Source organism: Girardinichthys multiradiatus, chromosome 10 (assembly GCF_021462225.1).
Source record: "Girardinichthys multiradiatus isolate DD_20200921_A chromosome 10, DD_fGirMul_XY1, whole genome shotgun sequence".
NCBI lineage: Eukaryota > Metazoa > Chordata > Actinopteri > Cyprinodontiformes > Goodeidae > Girardinichthys > Girardinichthys multiradiatus.
In genome coordinates this window covers 20,560,098-20,582,064 of record NC_061803.1, presented here as the reverse complement: position 1 = coordinate 20,582,064, position 21,967 = coordinate 20,560,098, and the positions used below count along the sequence as shown (strand labels likewise).

Below are 21,967 nucleotides of genomic sequence, written 5' to 3'. Positions count from 1 at the left end.
CCTTATTTTATTTCTTCTTTGTTTTCTTTGGTTCCTTTCTTGTGCCCTTTACTTTTTTCCTTTTTTTGTTCTGGTCTACTTTCTTCTTCCCTTCCTTTTTCCTTCTATGTGTTTTTCTTTCTCCTTCCTTATGTCCTTCCTTTGTTCCCCTCCTTGTGTCCTTCCTTTCTTTCCTTTTTTATATTATCCCTTTCTTACCTTCCTTGTGTTCTTTTTTCTTACCTCCTGACTTCCTTCCTTGTGTTCTTTCTTCTTTCCTTAATTTATTTCCTTGTGTCCTTCCTTTTTCTATTCTGCCTGTCATTTCTTCTTTTCCTTGTTCCTTCTTTGTGTTATTTATCTTCTTCCTTTCAGTTTTTCCTTTCTTCCTTGTGTCCTCTCTTCAGCCCTTCCTTATTCCTAAAGTAATGGTGGGCTTTAGTGTAGTGAACTTTAAAATGAAGTCCAGAAAAGAGTGGAATTTTTGTACAATGTGTGGAATACCTGGAACAGTCCACCTTTTTCCTGATGAAAACTCAGGCCTCAGACCTTGAGCCCTCATACACTATAAATCCTTGAATAGATATTTCTAATTAATATAGAAAATGTTATCTCAGAGATCACTCAAAACAGATTTGTATTAATTTAGGTGGTCATGTAGATCCAACGCATTCAACCAAAGTGTCCAAAGAGGACCAAGCCACATTGTCTCTGACTGATAATAATTCTCCTGCTAATTTTAGTTCATTTTATTTTAGAAATCAACCGATTTGAAAAAAATACACAATAATTAATCCCCATCAACCTCCAGAATTAATCCCTGCATTAATCTAGATAATCTGCAGAGCTCACTATGAAGACTTTTTCTTAGTAATTGCAATAATCTTTTAAGTTCTTCATGCCTTTCTAATCACACTGGGGTCAAGGATGAACTCTGTACAGAGAAAAGCCATTAAACAACATGAAATATGAGTTAAAGGCTGTATTTCTATGAAAGTAGTGTTATGTTTTAAGCATGTTTTATTCCGCAGCTGATTCTAGTGCCTTTCACTTGTCAGCTATTTTCTCAACAGTAACATTAAAAATGGCCCTGATCTCCACCTACAAATCCTACGCTTAGATTTGACTCCTTCGCAACTAGAGTTGCATCTATCCAAGTTATTATTACAGTAATTTAAACTTTTCATGAATATTCTCACTGCAGTTTTTAGTCGCAGTCAGTTTACACTGATTTTAGCAATGTGTTGTGTGATTGATGACTTACTATTTACAATGATTATTCTTATGCTTTAGTGTTATCCTATCGATGTCTGGATCCCAACTTGAAAAAGTGACTCTAGCTTTGACACATTCAGTGGAGCATGAAACAGTATTTTGAAATATTATGAGAAATATGTTTGATTATCACAAGATCTCAAACCAAAACCTTTTGTCAAACCCATAGTAATGATAATGAGACTTTACAATGTTTTGTCAGATACTCTTGAAATTAAAAATCTTTAATAATATCTTCTTCAAGTTGTGTAGATAATTCATTCTTAATGATTTATATCACCCTATGTCCTAATCGCTCCTTTTTTTCCAATGCAGCCAGACAAAATTGGCCAGTCTGCGGTTGTCCCGACGTCAGACGGAGACAAAGTGGACCTGGAAGCCTTCAGCGAGTTCACCAAGATCATCACCCCTGCCATCACCCGTGTAGTCGACTTTGCCAAAAAACTGCCCATGTTCTCTGAGGTGAGTGCAGTTAGATTGCTTGGCAGTGGGGGACCAGTTTAGACATTGATGAACGCTGCTACGCTTCTGTCAGGAAGTGTGTTTGTGTGTGTATGTCATAGAGGTGAGATTTAGAACTACAACTTGTCAGGCAGATCATTTTATCCATCTGAAGAGAACCACAAGATTTAGGTGATAATTGAGCACTACAATATTTTGCCTGTGAGGTGAACAGAAAGTGAAAGTAAAAGAATTTGTGGTTCTCAAAGTATTTTGGGTATTTCTCTACTAGTTGTGCACATTCTCATTGTTCTTAACAAAATAGCTCAATTTCAGTCAGATTGGATAGAGAGAGTGTCTGCTAACATCATTATCCAGGTCTTAGATTTAGGTGTGGACTTTGACTGGGCCATTCGAACACATGAGTAGGCTTTGATCTAAATCATTTTATTGTAGCTCTGGCTGTGTGTTTTCTTCCAGGATTGTCCTTTATAAAGCTCCATCCATTTTTCTATCTACTCTGATCAGCTTCCCTGTCCCTGCATAGGTAAAACATCTCCATACCATAATGCTGTAGCCCCCATTTTTCACCATGGGGATGGTACAAATGTTCAGAGCAGGGGTCTCGGTAACTAAATATTTTCCCTTTTTGACCATTTTTGACCATGAAAAAAAAATGTGAAAGCCATCTATCATTTTGACAGATTGCTATTCACACTTCTGACCACTTGGTGGTGAGTTAGAATGTTTATTAGCTGTTTTCCCACTTGGTGCATGACCTCATTGGCTTCACACAAAAAAATGTCACAACATCCTACTGTCTGACGTTTCTTCAAAAAGCCCAATACCAACAATGTTGTTGATAAAAGAGGTTAAAAAAAAGCGGGACTGATACAGTTGAAGATGAACAACACACAAGTAATCAGCACATGGCAGCTACAGAGTGAGCAAGCAGCAGCGAGGAAGTTAGGGGGGAGTTGTGAGACTGTGCGTTCAGGCCACAGCAGGTGATTTGTTCATATGTTACATGCAATTGTTTAATTTTATTGTTTATATGTCGTTACTGGGACCACAGTCTGTTTCTTGTGACTGCGGAGAAACTGTTACATCATTCAACTGGTTTGGACTGAATATGAATTAAAATGAATGAAAATAAATGCTATTCAATGTTTAATTATCATTTTGAAAAATTAAGGGACGGGCAAAAGTAGATTGACAGAGTTTTTTGACCCTATCAGTCAAAATGACAACAACAAATTCTAGTGCAACCTCTGGTTCAGAGTGTTAGATTTTCACCCCATGCAGTGTTTGAACATTGACAAAAAAGTCAATTTTGGCCTCATCTGAGCAGTGCACATTTTTTCACTTTTACTGTGTCTCCTACATGGCTTGTAGCAAACTACAAACAGGACTTCCAATATGTTTCTTTCGTGAAGGGCTTTTTTCTTGCCGTCATGTACAAAGACCAGATTTTTGGAGTGCACAACTAACAGTTGTCCTGTCGGCTGATTCTCCCATCTGGGCCTGTGAATCTCTGCGGCTCACCCACATTTACTATGGGCATCTTGCCTGTTTTTCTAATTAATGTTCTCCTTACCTGGCCTGTCAGTTTAGACGGTGATACGAACAGGGCTCTGTGCGATGTTCAAAGTTTGGGCTACTGTTTTTTATCCTTTAAATTACCATCTGCTTTGGTTTTTTTGTCTTTATCATCCTGTTTGTTCTCCAGTGTTCACTAACGTTTGATGCCTCAATTGAACACCTTTTTTATACTTATAATTGGCAATTTATTTACAGATTTTAGATATTTAAAAATATTCTGCATCTTTTTAACATCCTCCAGTCATCAGGTCCGATGCTTGTATTAATCAATAATTGCTCAAGCAGTGATTTACAACACGATGCATGCCTGAGGGAACAATAGTCAATTTGGGCTGCATTCATTAGCAAACATCTAGTAAAGTGGTGACAAGGCTTTGTGTTATTGGACTATGATCAGAGAGTTATTGGCTGGTGGGACAAATGCATTCAAAAAGCCCTGCAAAAGAGAATTTGTAGCATAATTAGTCATAGCTGGAAGAGTTGCCACTGTAATCCAATACATTTGGAAACATAAATCCAAAACAACGAGGTTGCAGCTGATTTTATCAATGTGTTTAAATGTTAGTTACATGATAGACAATACAATTGAAGTCAATAAAAAACTCACAAATTTGTTTTGGTTTTTACTGAGATAAACATTTTACTTAAAAGATAGGGATGCCTGAATCTGCAATGTTTTGTTTTGTATTCTCAGTATAATTGAAAATACAATGACATTTTAATCTGGCTAAGTTGGAGGAAAACCCTGTTTAACTAACATAAGGCATCTTCATGCTTCCTCACTGAATTCCCCTTAGAAAATGTACAGAAGCAAAGCCGGCAGTCATTTAGCCACTAAAAACTAATTAGTTTCTTCACCTTTAAATTTGCGCAGCGGTAATTGCATTGTAAGCATTTAGTTTAAGCTTCAGTTACAAGCCCTGATTACAAATTTACAAGACAGATCAAGGCAGGAAATGTCAATTAATCTGCTCAGCTGCCAGGAGCAACATGGGGAGAACAGAGTTTGCATTGAGGTGAGATTAATTCAGTACACGCACACATTATGAAATGAGATTCAGCTTAGAGTGGCTTATATCTGTGTAAATAAGGGTGATTTTAAAATAAACAATGCGCATTAGTGGAAACAAATATATGCTTGGTATTGATTGTTTGTTTGTTTTGTTTTTTTCTGTTCTTGAATTACTTCTTTATTATCCAATTCTTGATCCAATTCTAGAATTGTGCTGCTAAATGTAGTAGGAGGGTGAAGCATCTCTGTTACTTTCATTCCAATTTTGTCTTTTTTTAAAGTTTAATTTCACCTTTCATGGCTGAAACATAACTTTTTTGAGTGAATATTCCCTCTGGTATTGGATGCTGTGCAGCTGGAAGGATTTTTGCTGACACTTTTTTGCTTTTGTACATTAGTCTAACTAGGGGCATTTGAAAAGGAGGCACTGTGGTGCAGAGCAGAAGAAAGAGGAAAGATATGAGAAAATTTAAACCATCTCTTTCATTGATCATGATGGGCAATGTGAGATATTTGGCAAGCAAATTGGATGAACCCCAGGCCATTACAAGGCGCCAGCCAGAGTATGGGGAATATGCAGTATTATGTGTTCCGCTAAGGCATGGCTGCAGGACCATATCCCTGACTCCAATATCTCTCTTCTGAGCTTCCTGACCATTTGAACAGGCAGAGATTTAAAGAGGAGTTCCAAAAGCAAAGGAGGTGGATTAGGAGTGCTTGTCAACAAGAGAAGTGTCGTCTCTGCAGCCCGGACTAAGCTTTCGTCCATACTGTTTATCAAGAATTTTCAAAAGGGTTATTTTGGCAATCACATACATTGTAGTAATATCTGTCTGCTACACTTCCAACGTGTTAACAGTTTGTCAGCTGCTCTACCAAATAAAACATAATGTTAGATTTGTTTTTTTGCAAATGTCAAGTTTTCATACATCTCTGAATCAAGACATCTAGTCAAATCAGATCACAACCTTGTTTTTCTCTGCTCCAAATATAAAGCCCCTGTACAGTAATGATGAAAACAGCGATAAGATGGTCACAGGAATCTGAAAGGCCCTGATGGGTTGTTTTGAGACTATGGCTGAGTGTGTGACTATACACTATTTCGTGAGGGTGCTTCAGTCCTGCTGTCAGATCTTCTATAAGTCTGCTGTGAAGAGTGCAATCTCTTCTGCTATAATCTGTTGGGATAGCCGCATTAGAGCCAGTGACTTAAGCTTAAGCTTAACAAGCTGATAAAAAAGGCTGGGTCAGTTATGGGGGACTCCTCTAGAACCTCTGGAGATGATTGTGAATAAAAGATTCTTCGTAAAAAGAGGGACATTACCGACATCCTGGAGCATCCTGTTTATCAGTCTGTCATACAACAGCAGAGGGTCTTCAATCAGAGGCTTCTTTAGATCTGCTATAAAACTGACCACTACCGGAGATCCTTCTTGCCCATAGCCATCACCCTATAAAAAAACTCTTCCAAGAAATCTGTATAATAAATGAAATATTTTATATCCATTTGGGATTAATAAAATAGTTTTGAATTTGAATTGTCTTATTATTATTTATTTGCCTCTACGTCGTTGTCTGTTTGATTAATGCTGAGAATGTTCTTTTTGATCCTGGGTAACATTGTAATTCTTACAATGTGGGAATGTAAGATCAAACCTGTGCCAATTAGGCCATGTCCACATGGTAACACAGTTGATTCTAAACAATCTTTTTGTTTGTCTTAAAATATACTTAAAGACTTTGCATTATTGCTAGAAATGGGGTTATCCACACACCAAAAATGACTCAAGCTATTATAATAACACTACCAGACCTGGATGTGGGGCTCTGAGCTTGCCTAGGAATTGTGCAAAACAGTATAAAGTATAAAGTAAAAAAAAGTATAATAACCTTGTGTGCCATCAACATATTTATAAGATATGTTGTAGTACTCCATAATATAAGCTAAAGATTTTGAATAAAAGTGACTCAAGACCACAACCTTAAGGTTCCTCATAATATTCACTTAGATCTATAATTATCAAATGACACAAAGTTCCTAGTTGCCAAGTATGATCTGAACCAATGCAGTACCACACAATCCCACTCACTTTTTGTATCTGACAAGTCCAATCTCATGTTCAGCTTGGTCAAATGCAGCCCTTAGATCAAATTATATCAATACAAAAGTTCTAGATGCATCGCTGTTAGGACATATGCTACTCAGCAAGTGGTGGAAAAGCTGATTAGAAATCATTGAAGAATTTTTTTATTTCCAAAAAGGAGTAAATTTTGTGATGACCTGTCTATTTAGTTATTTGTCAGAAATATTAGTTTAGATAGTTTAGGGCCTCTAATTACTAACAAATTAGACTTCTTTAATTGAAGTTTGATTGCAAAATTTCTTGTGATGTGGCAAATTTTTTGTTTGTGCCTTTTAACACAAATGCCCAAAGAATGTTGACTGGGAGTCATACTTGTCCAAATGCACTGACAAAAAGGTTGTTTTTCAGGCTTAGCTTGGAGCGAGGGACATTGTTGGGTGGAAGGATTTTTCTTCACAGTGTGCAATGCATGGCCTGGGTCAGTACCAAGGTTAAAAATATTTGAAGCAAATTCAGGCAGGCAGTAAACACAAGCTGTCAGACTGGCCAAGGATTTGTGGGATTTGTTTTAGCTCTACGCTGAGATCTGGAGTGAGCTAAAGGGAACATTACAGTGGCCTCAAGGCTGTTGATCTGGCAGGTGACCTTGTTAAATCCTTGTCAGGACCTTCTACATGAACAGCATCTTTGACAGTGCAGTTATATATTGATTTTTATTTTTTCTTTATTGCCCTGGGAGCCTTAGGAACCTCGGGACACACAATGTACAACATTTAGAAAACAGTTAATCTGAAACTGGGTCCTTGTAGACATCTAATAATGGCATAAGATTCACGGGTTGCCACCTCTACTGTTAGTAACACAAGGAGGTTAGAATTCCTTCATCTGAAGAAACTTTCAACAGTTCACAAAGGAAACTAGAACATTTAAGCAGAAAAGGTGCCAGTGGTACTGCCTGAAAAGCACACACTGACTTTCTTTTTTTCACTTTGATGAATTTATTTATTTGCTGAGTAAAGTAAAAAAAATAAGGACTAAAAATGCTGAGTCACTCGTTACGGCGATTCATACCATTTCTGTGGAACGGGGGAGAAGGGGACCAGCAAAGAGAAACACAACCAGCAATTTAAGCATTAGACAAAGAAGTAATTTCAGTTTGAAAATTAGAAAACTGTAACGGAAATGAAAAGTTAATTTAAAAAACGTAATGTGCATTGGCAGCCTTTAATATTTTTCTGTAGTACTTGCATTTACTCACCATTAAGTGCTGGGTCTGCCAGTCCATAGTCAAGCCTGAGGTACTGAAGCTGAGCTGATCCCAGGCCCCTTCTGGACAGTTTTGTGAGAAAATGCATTTTTCAGCTTTTTCATTTCACTGAAAGGTGGCTCTAATTGTATCCTATGTCTTTTTTGTTCATTATTTTGTTTAGCAGCAGATATTTACACAACAGTAGACGTAGACAGGGATGAGATTTTTATTGTATGATAACTTGAGTTATGATATCACGGTATTTACACAAACAAGTAATACAAAAATGACTAACATGGCTTAATTGCTTTAATTAAAAAGCAAATATTTCTAACTGCTAAAATCCTATAACATGTTGATAATTATAGTTGCAATGGTATGATATATGGTTTTTTTTCCTTATTTTGATTCTAACACGTATACTTGAGCGAAGATATAGAATGAACACTCGTAACACAACACTCATTGTGCAGTTTATAAATCTTTTTGCTGTTCTGCTTATTATAAAGAAACACAAGTAAAATAAGTTGGCATTAGCTAGTTAATTAGTTGGGTAATTGGTTGTGGTGTTTTTGAAAACAAGGCAAACGTTTAGAGGAGAAGGAGTAGTGTTACGTTTTGCTGCATTCAGTCAGAGAATACAACAACTCCAGCATTTTCTCTGTGATCCTGTTTTGAAACAGTACCTGTTTAAAATCTCAGTACATTTTGATACAGTATATATCTTCACAACAGAGAATATGTTTGCACTGAACAATATATTCTGAAGACTTATAGTTTTGTTTGATCACCAGCTGCCTTGTGAAGACCAGATCATCTTATTGAAGGGCTGCTGCATGGAGATCATGTCCCTGCGAGCGGCCATCCGCTACGACCCCGAAAGTGAGACGTTGACTCTGAGTGGGGAGATAGCTGTGAAACGCGAGCAGCTGAAGAACGGAGGGCTGGGTGTGGTGTCTGACGCCATCTTTGATTTGGGCAAAAGCCTGGCACAGTTCAACCTGGACGACACGGAAGTGGCACTGCTGCAGGCCGTGCTTCTTATGAGCTCAGGTATGTTTACAAGAAAAAATGTCTCTTTAATTTAGAATTTATTAACATTAAGGCTTTTTTATATCAGTGGCTTTACATGGTGTGGAATGGAGCATGTAATAAATCATGTTTTACTTAATGTAATTTAAATTTAAATTTCAGACTTGTTTCCCTCTGTAGCTAAGTTTAATTTAATTTTATTTTATTTCATTTAATTTAAACCCATTTACTACTGTACACAGTACTCGGTGTTGAAAATCTGAAGCTCATCTTCATTGTCTTTAAAAAGATGCTGTCATTAAAGTTTTTAGGAAGAGTCATAATATTCTGTTTTCAGTAAAACAAGGAAGTTCAAGCCTTGTGATAGAGAACCAACTGCTGTTGCAGAACATCTTTTAAAAAGCAATACTTATTGATTTTTTAGCTTGGCTGGACCTTAAATAATTAATACATTATTAGTGCACTGTCTTACCTCAATGAAGCCATCCTGAAAGTGTTACCTGGCCATATATGCTGGTTAAAATGGTAAATTTCCATCCACCCATCCAACCCTTATCTGGGACCGGGATGGGGGAGTAACAGGTCCAGGAGGGAAACCCAGACTTCCCTCTCCACAGCAACATGTCATTCTGGTGGATCCCAAGACATTTTCAGGCTTGAAGGGAAATAGTCTCTCCTTCGAGTTCCCTGGTATGCACCATGGTCTCCTCCCAGTATGTCCAGCTTAGAAAATCTTCAAAGGGAGGCGACAAGGAGGCAGACTTATAAGATGCTGGGAGCACCAGCTTTCTCCCTACCTCCCCTGAGATGAAGAACCTACTCACCCTGTCTCTAGGAGAAAGATCATTGTTTTTTCAGTCATGATTCATGTTGTAGTGTATGATCAGATGTAAAAATTGTAATGAGACTTTACTGTAAATTGAGAGCTTTCCTTTTTTGGCTCAGCTTTTTCTTTCTTGTGAGGGATTGGAACATGCAGATTGGTGACAATGACCTTGATTTTGCGCACTTCACACTGGGAGTAACCTTAACTTCTCCAAAAATATAGTAACAGCAGAGTATTCGGAAAACTTGAATTTGAGTTGCATCAATCCTAGTTCTCCTTTGAACACTTAGAGTAACCCTGATGGAGGCCACATACCGAAACACATTAGTCTGCTAATAAGGTTGTTGCCTAGTATTTCAGCATTGATGGAGTCTTCAAATCACCTGAACACCCTTAAATACATTTGGTATTTGGCTCAAGTACGCCAAAGTGGATAAGTCTAAATTTTCAGTTATTGGTTATTTAAACCCACACAATTGATTACACTGTCCCCCAGCATCAGAACCTGGTTAAATTTTATTTTTAGTAGAAATGTACCCACATTAGTGGGGAAATTCCTTGTGCCTTTAGCATGTCCGCCAGTAAAAAAAGGGTTTGCTGAAAGACTTTATCTGATTAAGGGGTCATCTGATAAAGGGCCCTATAGAAACTAGGAGCGACGGTGGTCGGGGTTTGTCCTGTAACCGGTGGGTTGCTGGTTTGAACCCCCGCACAGTCTGCCTCAGTTGTTCAGTTGTTGTGTTCTTGGGCAAGACACTTCACCGGCCTTGCCTGCTGACGGTGGTCAGAGGGCTCGGGGGTGCCAATTGTATGGCAGCCTCACTTCTGTCAGTGTGCCCCATGGCAGCCGTGGCTACACTGTCAGTGTGTTGTGATTATTAATTTGAGAATATTATTTAATATTAATATTTTAATATTTTATCAAATAATATTTCGGTCTGTTAAGGGTTGTCCTGTGAATACCAGCCCAGTAAGGCGATGGTATTAGGACAAAATAGAAAGGTGTGAGACGAGCTCTGACATTATTGAACAGCAAAACTCTGCACACACATGGAATGAATTCACACAATTTATTTATTTATTTATTAACAAAAATAAGTCAACTCAAAGTCAAACATATTTCAATTAACAAACTCTTTACTATGCCAAAACAATCCAACTAAACTACCAAGCAGAATTAAAGAATAAGGAAGACTAATGGGCTATGTATAATATAAACAAGTTGATTAAGGATGATTGAAAATCATGACCAAAAGAGTGATGCAACATTACCATGCAATGTTTATGTTTGAGAACCAAGGATTATCTTGAAGGATCTGGAAATGAAGTTAAGTTAATCTTGGAACTAACTTAGGCAATAATCAGCGTACCTTTAGGCAACCATTTACAATGCAAGATCAGATAAAATATTATTTTAATAAAACAATGTTTTAAATAATGATCTGCTGAATAAAACCAACCTTCTGGATGACCATTTCTCAATGGTGTCTAATTAGCTGCCTTTATTTATTGAAATAATATTTGAAGAAACATTATTAAGGGAGTATTTTGGAAATTAGCCAAATCTTTCTGGAGAAATGGGGCTTAATGGTGTTTACTTAGTTATCAAATCTAGTAAATGATGTTTAGGGACTATTATTTACTGGATTGAAGACTAAACCTTTCTGGGTAAATATTATTTAGCACCAGAATCAAACACACACCTTTAAAAATACCGTTAATAAAAGGGTTAAAATGCATAATGCGGACGGCGCGTTATGAGCAATCTTCTGTGTTTAAAATCACCCTTCAAGTAAAGTTTGACTTAACTTAAAAACAAACAAACACAGAACACAAACAGGGCACGTGTGCTGCAGATAGCCTGCTAGCACTAAGATAGCCGAGTTTCACACAAACAAAACCAAACTTCATAGAATGAAAACGTTCAGATCATTTCATCAACTGTTATTCTGCCCAAACCTAACCTCTGACCATGGTGAGGAAATGTTGTCCAAGGGGCGAAGTTTGAAGAAACGTCCACAGTCAACAACCTCAGTAGCTTCACGGGGGTTTGAAGGTGCGTTCGCTCTATGAACAAAAGGGTTAGCTCCGGAGCTGTAGCTGGGCTGCCCGTCCGCTGACCACACGGGTTAACAAGGTGATGCGGTCTCTGCTGTCTTCCTTCCAGACTGGGAAACCGCGTCTTTGCAGAGGCTTCTCTCGAACACCGTTTGCTTCTGCAGGGCTCGGAGAGAAAGTCAGCAATGCTTATACCTTAATTTCCCCTCTTTATGAATGAAATCACCGGGTACACAAACAGTGCTTCACTCATACTAAACTTGTGCATATGATCGCGTGATCTTATGACACTCTTGGATCCAGTTTAAAGAGTTTATGTCTTTTTACCAGCAAAAGACATTAGCGCGCTTTGTCCCCCTCCTATCCCGATGAACACCGGTGTGGAAGAGGTCGGCTTGTTGGAGAGGGGGTGCTCTTATTCAGACAGAGGCATTATGGAAAGTCTGCTGCTACCCCCCTTTCCTCAGTTGCTGGAAGTCAGTTAAATGCAATTTGTTTTGAAAGTTCCAGAAAAGTCCGTACCAGAGTTTAATGTTGAAATCCATGGTTGTGGGTCCCAACAGTGTGAATGTTTCTATGAGTGGGTGGATGACTGATTGTAGTGTAAAGCTCTTTGGGGTCCTCAGACTTGATAAAGCACAAGTGCAGGCCCTTTACTATGGAAACGACGATACAGCAGTAACCTGCAAATAACACTAAAATTACAACAAATGTTATTTTAGACATGAATTTATTGTGTGTTGATATGACGTCTCTTTTGATAAGAGAAGCGTCGTGCCTTCTGCTTATGTTAGTGCTGTGTGCTCGCTTTTAGCTACTTTATGACATAACCTTAATGTGTGTTTTGAATAATATTTTTACATAAACAGTTTTGAATCATTTTTGTCATTTTTTTCTTACTACTACAAACATGGCCGAACGTGGGTGGAGAGGAATGCTCTGCGACCTGAAGAAGGGCGGGCTGTGAAATGCTTCAAAATCATTAAAAGAGACGGCACCAAAACAAGTTGCTCTCAGAGGCACCTCAGAACTGGGGTAAAAGAGGAGCCTGTGGAGCTGCAATGACCAGGACTTCAGACCAAAGCATTGCAGTTCCACTTTATATAGACCACAACTGAATGATTTAAGTGTGAAAAGGAAGGATTTAAAAGCATGATATGTCCCCTTTAAAGATTGGGATCACTGTCCTAGTCTACCACTCCAGAGGATTGTCCCAGTCCCCGGTGTCACAATAGAAGTGTTTATCAACTGCAAGCACAGTTCCATCAATTTGCCCTCAGCAGTCTCAGAATAATCAGTTCTGCTATTATGTCTGATGAACTGGTCTCTTGTTTTGGTGCAACATTACTGGGTACCACCTCCAGTTGTTCACACTTTCAACATGTATCTGACTTTCTTGTTGATCTTTTTCTGCAGGCAAACAGCTATCATCCTGGGAAGTCAAGAAAACTCCACCAACTAATAAGGAGTTCAGAGCTGGCTTAATGTATTTTTGTGTTCTTTTTTGACAGATCGCTCAGGCCTGACCTGTGTGGACAAGATAGAAAAGTGTCAGGAGACTTACCTGCTGGCGTTTGAACACTACATCAATTACCGCAAGCATAACATTCCCCACTTCTGGCCCAAGCTTCTGATGAAGGTGACGGACCTGCGAATGATTGGGGCTTGCCACGCCAGCCGCTTCCTTCACATGAAGGTGGAGTGTCCCAACGAACTCTTCCCACCGCTTTTCCTTGAGGTGTTTGAGGACCAGGAAGTGTGACACGTGCAGTTGCCACTGTGTGCAATGGGAAACAGGAAATAGGAGATGGGCTAGGCCACAGGGACACAAGGAGAGTCTCATCGGCAGGAATTTGCGTGTCTCCAACATCAAGTTCACAATTTCTGGTTTAAAAAAGCTGGAAATAACCGGGAAAGAAACACCAGCAAAAGGAGAATGGAACAAAGCCTCCTTCTTCTCTTTCTTACACCTTGTCCTGTTTAAACATCCGTGTGGGGGCCCTTCTGTCTGAGCAAGATGTTTGATCCAGAAAGAGTTGTTGCCATTTGCCAAGACACATCCACAAACACACAAAAACACACACACAGAGACACAGCTTGTTTCACCTCAGTTCTTCAGGGCAGCGTTGTTTGTGTGGGGTCAGTTTCCTCTCCTTTCCTTTTTTTTTTTGCTTCTCGCAGTGCTCACGTTTTGAAGCAGTGTCAGAGCTCATCAGGACCTTTCAGTATTATCTCTGAATAAGTGTTAAAACAGTAATTCAGAAAAAATGGTGAATGTTTACATCTTTTCTCAAAATCATGCAGGCAATCAGCAAACACTGAGAGCTAAAATTCCCTTTTTTTCTCCATATTTCTTTGGTGTGCGATGGGGCCTATGAAAGTAAAAGCTACCAGACTTTGCCGCCTTTTACTCAATTCAATCTGAGCCGTTACTGTTGTTTTTGTTTTGTTTCGAAGCTGTTCCTTGTCTTACATCCCACTGAAACAGGTGCTATATTTATATAAAAAAGGTTAGTTCAGTTCGATAAAAATGTGCTGTCAGCCTTTAAAAAGGAGGCAGACCATGGCTCCATATCTACCTTCATTTTTTGTCATCGGGCCGACTCCTGTGACTCACATACAAACACACAGAAAAACATACATATGTGCATGCAGTTCTTGTCACTGCCTGTGCAGCTCTCATACTGTTGAATGAATGACAATGAGGCGCTTCTCTCTCAAAGGAATTACCTCACTGAAAGAAGGAAAGGAAAAACGATAATGGAGGAGTGGAGACAGTGAGAGGAAATGCGGTGTAATACCCGGACTGGGGTCGGAATTAAATCTTCTGCACCCTGTCTTCCTGTCTCTGTCCTCATCTGACACACACACACATTTACATGAAAACATACAACTTCACCTCAGAGTAACATAAATGCCTCATTTTTCTGTATTCACTGCACTGTGGTGTGAATTTAAAGCCCTAACCTGTAGGGTTTCTACAGAGTCTGCTTCTCATGGACTCAGCTCAGTGTGGCCCCTTCAGGCTTCCATACACTCTTAACGTTTTTAGAAAAAATGATTAAAAAAAAAGGAAAAAAATGAACAAATCTGTAGGAGTCACTGAGAGCAGGCGAAAAGGCGAAGAAGGCTACCATTTACCTCAAAAATGGACACACCCGAGGATGGGGTGGCCATCCCGCCCTACAGTGTCAGGCACTACCTCACCTCTGTGGACACAGGGCAGCTGCCCACAGCCAGACATACACCGTTCAAGTGGTTGCATATGCAGACTTAGAAACAAACGTGCAGAGTTTTCTTTTTATTGTTGTTGTTTTGCTTAACAGGACAAACACACTTACAGAACACACACACAAACACATTTAACTCTCTCACTTGGTTCAAATGTGAAAAGACAGGAGGGCCAATCAACCTATCCCCACCCTACAGGGGGAGCGGTACCCATCACATTCGGATCATCTCATGTTCTGTTACTTGGGACCAAGCGTCATCCTTTTTACCCATTTATGTAAAAACAAAAACTGACGTAGTCAAGCAACAAAAGAACGGTTGCCACCCCAGTCTAGATCACTTCCGAGAGCAAGCAAGAAGGACAGATGAGGCCGAATACCCATGGTGGCTTTGCTTGCTGAATTAGCATGCAGAGAGCAGGCAACTGCATAGCAATGACTTTCTACAGCTCGCCTATGATTTCAGCCATTGATAAAAACAGGATTTCTCTGATTGATGGGCAGCACATCAGACATGCAATCTTGTGAAAAATAAAGATTCCAACACTGTCAGTACCAAGGGCAGACATTAAAATCTGTAAGAGCCACTCATAAATTTACGAAGATTCAAGCACTTCAAAGTCTTAAACATCCTTTTATACAATATTGATTTTTGTTATTTAAAAAAAAGCCAAAAGCTTCTTATAAACATCCTCTGGCTCCTGGTCAGTTTCTCCTTCCCCCACTTTCCCCCTATTATGGGCCTATGCATCATTATATTGTCCCTTCCTACTTCCATTTGGTTTCTGTAAACAAAACATTTACTTAGCCATGTACTTAACCATTTTGAATCAGTTTGTTTCTATTGAAAGTTAACATACATTTGTGAATTATGGAGATAAAGATCCCAAAAACCTAAAGATGTTAAAATCTCATAGTTCAATTTAAGTGTTTATTGTAATATTTTTATCAAATTTTGTTTGATTAAATGTATTGTCATAAACCTTAACATTTTAAGATTTTCCTAGTGGCCAGGGCTAATTTCCACCTTTGATCAGTACAGTCACAGAAAAAAACCAACTACACTTTATAATTCACTGTCAATTTTATTAGATTCTCTGTGGAGGAATTTTGTCCCCCTCTTTTCTTTACAGCAAAACATTTGCTGCTGAGTTTGGTGTAACTGCCTCATTTAAGTCCCAATTTCAGCCAAGATTTAGCTGTCAGACAGAGGGCTTATTTAAGAAGTTGTGTAGGCCCTGGGCAGCAAAACAAGCCCCAACATCCCTCCTCTAACAGTATGTTTGTCAATTGGTGTATATTTGGGTTAGGACTTTGAGCAAGGGTGTACTTTCTTTTTCCCATGACTGTAATCAAATGTCTCATGTGCTTCCCAGTTTTAATCAATGTACCAATGACATAAAACGTCTAGGGGGACATCATACATGCAGGCAGCTGAATGACTATTAAAGAATATTGAATAATTTATAAAAGCCCACTCCATTTCTTCAATTCTGGGTCTAAGCCAAATCTGGGTTCCCCTCATAGAAAAGAATCAGTTTTATTTCAACACCAAGCAGCAGTTCTGTACAGAATGGATAACTCACACCTCTACCAGAAGGATAAGCATCGAAAATGTAAAAAGAAGACCTGGAACGCTGCTGCTCAATCACATCACCGCCTCCTGGGATCCATCACTTCTCCTGCTCTGCCATCCTCATGGCTTTTCTTGGAGCTGAGCTCAAGCCAACATAACGCCCCCATTTAGCAAGGCTAGTGGGAGTTTTTGCACTACTGCAGCAGTCCTCACTTTCACATCCTAATCTTCAAAGTTTAATCTGTGCACATTTGTTGGCCCCACTCGCCCTAAATGAGAATCCTTGACCACTCTGTATAACAGAAACTGACAGCCACAGTGAGCTCAGTCCCAAACCTGTCCTATAGCTGGTATCACACCAACAGCCCAGTAAAAACGGGTAGGGAGAGACCCATGCATGGGAGGGTTTGGAGGCACTTATCCCCATTTTTTATCCAGGGCCCTCCTAATTGTTTTTTCTCTTCCTCTTACCCCCTACGAGTTTGGCCAAGAATCGCTGACACCAAACAGGATCCAGGCTTCTCCCCCTTGTGAGACAAGGCTGGCCATAACTGCCTTTCAGAGAGGCACCAATTGAATGTGAACAGCAAGGCAGTAAAGACAAGAACGAGAGATTTGAAATTCTAAGAAGGCAAAAATGCCATCATTACCTCGGATAAAGTGGGAATTGTGGCTGGTGGACAGGGAAATGTTGGATTATGCAATGTCCCCCTACTGTAGGAGCCCCACATTAGCGGACAACCCCAAATGAGCCCCCACTGTCCTCCCTCAGCTCCCGTCTAAAGTTTTAATGCTGAGTGGCTCAGAGGAAAGATCCCACAACAGATCTGATGTGTTTTTGTTGAGCTGACTGGGTTTGTGTGTGTAACTGGGGGGGGGGGGGGTTTAAATGCTGCTTTTCCTGATGGGACAACATAAAATCTGACATGATATGAATTTGTAAAGCAAAATTAAAAGAGAAGACTTAAAAAAAAGACTCCTAAATAGAATTATTGGAGATTTTCTTTTCCTTGTTTTCATATATGTCTTTGTATTTTGATGCTTTAACTGCTCCATGTAAAAGAGAGAGGGAAAAGAACATGTCTGTAGTCATTTTTTGACCATGTGTGCAGTGTAACATTGGAGAAATTCCACTTCTTTTGCCCACATCTGTCTTTTGTGTTGAGAAGCCAGCTGATTCGTTTTGTCTAATGTCTCTCCAGGTGTCCATCCCCTTTTATCAGGAGGAACTTAAAACCAACAAAACAGGAATTGCTTTTTTTTTATACATATAAATATATATATAAATATATTTCTTTTTTTATGAAATACAACAGAGAAACTGAAAACAAAAAAAAAACTGAAACACAATCCTGTCATACCTCATGCAACACAAAACTCAAACGAACTTGGGAGCCGTCATATTTTGCAGGCACATGTAAAATTGCAGAGATGCATACAGACTAAAAAGGAATAGAGAGATATGTGTTGGGCTTGTGTGTACGCATCCATGTACAAGTTCAGCTCATTTAATTAGAATATCATTGAAAAGTTAATTCATTTTAATAATTCAATTCAAAAGGGAAAACCATATGTAGGAGATATTGCACATAGTGATATATTTCAAGTATTTATTATTTTTGAGCTAGTTTTTATGATTATGACTCAAAGCCAAAAGACACATTAAGTTTCTCTGAAAAGAATAATGTTATGGAAGTGCCATGAATAAATTATTTCTAATACATACATAATATGCCCTACACAATCATGGGGAAAACTGCTTGCTAGACAGCTGGACAGCTGACAGTCATTGGCTCCGTCCAGGAGGAGGATAAGCCACAGAAATCAGTGAAATAGAAGCTGACTCTTCATAGTGCTCTATTCGGGAATTTAAATGGAAAGTTGAGTTGAAGGAAAACTTTGAGTAAAAGGGATAACTGCGAAATGAAAGTTTGAATGAGACACACAAGGTTTGGACTGAGGCTGAAGTCAGCTTAACACTTCACACTTGATCGGCCCTCCTTTTCCATGAAATACAATGCTGTGTGGCATGGGGGCTATCGGCTTTTGGGACTGCTGTGATGTTAAGGAAATATTGAACTTTTTGTAGCAAACCCCCCTTGTAGACAGTGTCATTGTCTGCTGGTCAACTGTCATACCTGTAGTCTTCCCCATGATTGTGTAAGCCATCACATGGCCATAACATAATATCAATTTTTATTGGTCTTATGTCATATTATATTTTTCTAAGAAGCCTAATTTGGGGTTTTCAATGTTTGTAAGCCATAATCACGAAAACACTCTGTGTGTGCAACAAATCTATTTAATGATTTTCACTTTTAAACAGAATTACTTAAATGAATAAACTTTTCTATGATATTCTAATTTATTGAGATGCACCTGTTGGTTATAAAAGGAGTTTTTCCTCAAGCTTTGGGGCCCTCTTATTGATTGGGATCTCAGATGAACCCAAGAACATGTTTTGCAAAAATCACTCAGCACTTCTCTGACTGTGTTGTAGAATATGACTTAAAAATGTGAATGGCCCAGAGACTGAGGAATATTTGCTCCTGTAATGGCTGATTGTTTTATGGAACTGAATGTAGCTGAAAGAGGGGGGAGCTGGACCTGAACTGGCACCCACAACCCAACTTCCACTCACCAGCAGAGAGGATGGTGGTGTAACAGAGATGTTAGAAGAAAAAAAAAAACTGAGAGGATATATTGCCCATTTGCAAGGTGCAATACTACGTTATGTACTTTTGTATGTTTTCGGTTTGGATTTAGTTTTTGCTTTTTACTTTTATGGGGACATATTCAATGATGTAAATACAAAAATGTACAAGATTTATTGTAAAAGTCAACTTTACTGCTCCATCCCATTGTCATGTAAGTGCAGACGACAAAAATCAAAGAAAAATCTAATGCTTGTCACAACTTTTTATTTGTGCACGTTCTCATATGTGCATGCAGGTCCATATTCAAAAGTGCCCCTTGATATAAATCGTAACCCCTGTGCCTCATCTTGTTTGCAAAGAGATAAAAACCTACCCTTTATTGTCTCATGATGACATGAACCGCTACACGTGTGGCCGTGGGTTTTTGTGTGTGTGCTTAGATAAAGTCCTTTAAAACTGATGATGTGAGTGGTAACAGCAGCTCAGTTAGCTGCAGTAGAAGGAGGTAGAGTTTGAGTCTTTATTCAGCATGTATTCCAGCTAACCCCAGCTGCTAAACACTCGCATCATAGTCATCAAAGTGTAAAATGGGTCTGACCGTTTGTCCAAAGCACCATTCTCCCAAGTCTCCCTGAAACCAGCCTGGAAAAGTGGCAGCATCAGTTTACTCTGACCTTAGTTACACAAGTATTTTTAATGCCATTTTTTTACATATGCTTCTGGCAGAAATGTGTTTGGTAATATGAATTTCTGAACAGAATAAAATTTCCAATCTGCCCTTGATGCATCAAATGGAGTGTAAATAGTAACTGATCATTCTGTTTCATTCCAGGTTAAATGTTTGCTCGGTTTCAACTAAAGATGCACTGATATGGCTTTTCCTGGGCGGTGCTGATTTCTGGTTTCCAATTTGAATCAATTCAGTTCATTTTATTTGCACAGCAAAAAGTGTCATATCAAGGCAAAATAAAAACATCTAATTCATATCCAGAAATGTAATTAGTCCAATATGATCAAATCAGATGGACAGATTCCAATTTAATTAAATTCATTCCAATTCAATCCTAGTTATAATGCAATTGAATCAAGTTAGGTTCATACTGCCAATTGGTAAGACATTGTCCGTCGAAAGACCCAACGTTCTTATACAGAGTTTAGGTTTGAAACTAACAAAATTAGATTTCCAAAAAAATTTTAAGTTACATATCAAACCATAAATGCATAACCTCTATATTCTTACTTTTGAAGCATTAAGTAAATAGATCAAGGAAAGTTGGACATTTGATTGGTGCTTCTTTGGCCATAAAATGAGCTTTTTTAGGCTGGTTTTCTGGAGCTTTGAAGCCAACCTCTTTACTAATTCTGGTCTATTCTCAAATGTTGATACTTTGGACAAAGGTGACGTTTGTAATGTCATTTGTTTTTTATTGGTTGTGTTTGGTCCCCCATTCTTTCCCCTATGCCAAATATAGACTGTTGAGGCATGCAAACAGCAAGACGTCTATGCAATCTCCCCTCCAAAGCTCTCCCAAAAAGAAAGACGAGCTCACTGTAACAACGTGAGCAAGTCTCCTTGATGAAAATCAAAATTGGCTTATCTTGAATTCCAGAGGCCCTTTGCATGACCCAAAGACCCTTGCTACTCTTGTGTGGGCATATACCGGGACTGCTCAATGGAGCTGGCCTTTAAGCCCAGCTTTAGGCCAGTCCTGAGGTGCAGGAACTTTTCCCAGCAGTCTGTATCACAGAGAAGTAGGAGGAGTTAATTGGGATGTTGTAGAAAACAAGGATTCAACGAGATGTGCTGTTTTCTGTGAACTGCTTAGAAAGTGATCTGTGTGTCTACGTGTGTGCGTGCATGCTTGGGTTCAGCTCATGTTTGTTTAGTGGGATCGGTGCATCACGAAACTCAATTCAAAATTAGGAATAGCAGCTAAATGTTAACAGCAGCTAAATAGTTTGTTTATGATTTGTACTTTAGCAGAGGTTTACTAAAACCTTAATGCTCTTAATTCTTAATCAGAGTTCTTGTTACATAAATCTAAAGAAAATTGCTTCTTTAACTTTTTGAGATGAAAATCTAAGACCCTGCTGATTTAGCTTTATATTAGCACTTAGCTTAAGAAGCACTTTCAATGGCCCAAACCCCATATAAGGGAAAGAAATTTTGCGGTAATTCTTGCATGGATAAAATGTACATATTTATACATTTATTGAAAGGTAATGTGTATTTAAATTTGTTTAACCCCAAGAAGAAGGAAAAATCATTTATTTAAAGAGTTCATTTGAAGTTCACAATAATTTATAATAAAGTGCAATAACTTATCGAGTTTTATGGATTTCCCATCTAATCAAAAGGTTTTTCTTCACACCTTTATGGGGAATAATGCACCTTTCCATGAGAGCATCAGCAAGACCCACACGCACACACACAAACACAAATTACTTTTTGTGTCTAGGTAAAGAAATTGAAGGATTCTCTCAGGTAAAAAAGAACACTTTCTAATAAATGATGGTAAACATTAGATCGTAAACCCTTGTTTTTCTTCTGTTTAGCCTCCCAATTCACAGTTTATAATGTATGTTGTTTCTGTGTCCAGTTCTGGATGGGTTTCTAGAAGAAAATTAATGGAAATTCAAGGTTACCAAACATTAAACTCAAAAGTTTGACTCCCCAAGACAGAATGACAGTCGCATGGTTTTAATAGTTGATTTTAAATGAAAGCAAATTTATTTCAGATGAAGTGTTTTCTATCCTGACACGGTGGGGATTTGTGCTATATGCTAGTGAAGCCCACTTCTCTCAGGTAAAATTAAAACATCCAGAAATGTTAGAGAGACCTGCTGTTGCTTTCTCTTAATTGCTGCTGCTCTTTCAAATTTTCAGATTAAAAAATAACATTTTGCTAAAAATTGGTTGGCTTGAATAATGACTTTTTCACTGTG

At 38.6% G+C, this 21,967-nt stretch overlaps 1 protein-coding gene across 2 annotated transcripts in view; it reads left to right on the top strand.

The window, feature by feature from the left end:
* Positions 1 to 21,546, top strand: part of LOC124875542 (thyroid hormone receptor alpha) — a 173,946-nt gene extending 152,400 nt beyond the window's left edge. For both annotated transcript variants that reach the window (XM_047377760.1, XM_047377759.1), the window contains 3 exons: positions 1,570 to 1,716; positions 8,437 to 8,695; positions 13,070 to 21,546. In XM_047377760.1, coding sequence (XP_047233716.1) covers positions 1,570 to 1,716; positions 8,437 to 8,695; positions 13,070 to 13,320 — 657 coding nt within the window. In that variant the 3' untranslated portion in view covers positions 13,321 to 21,546. The remainder of the gene's footprint in view (positions 1 to 1,569; positions 1,717 to 8,436; positions 8,696 to 13,069) is intronic.
* Positions 21,547 to 21,967: the final 421 nt, after the last annotated feature.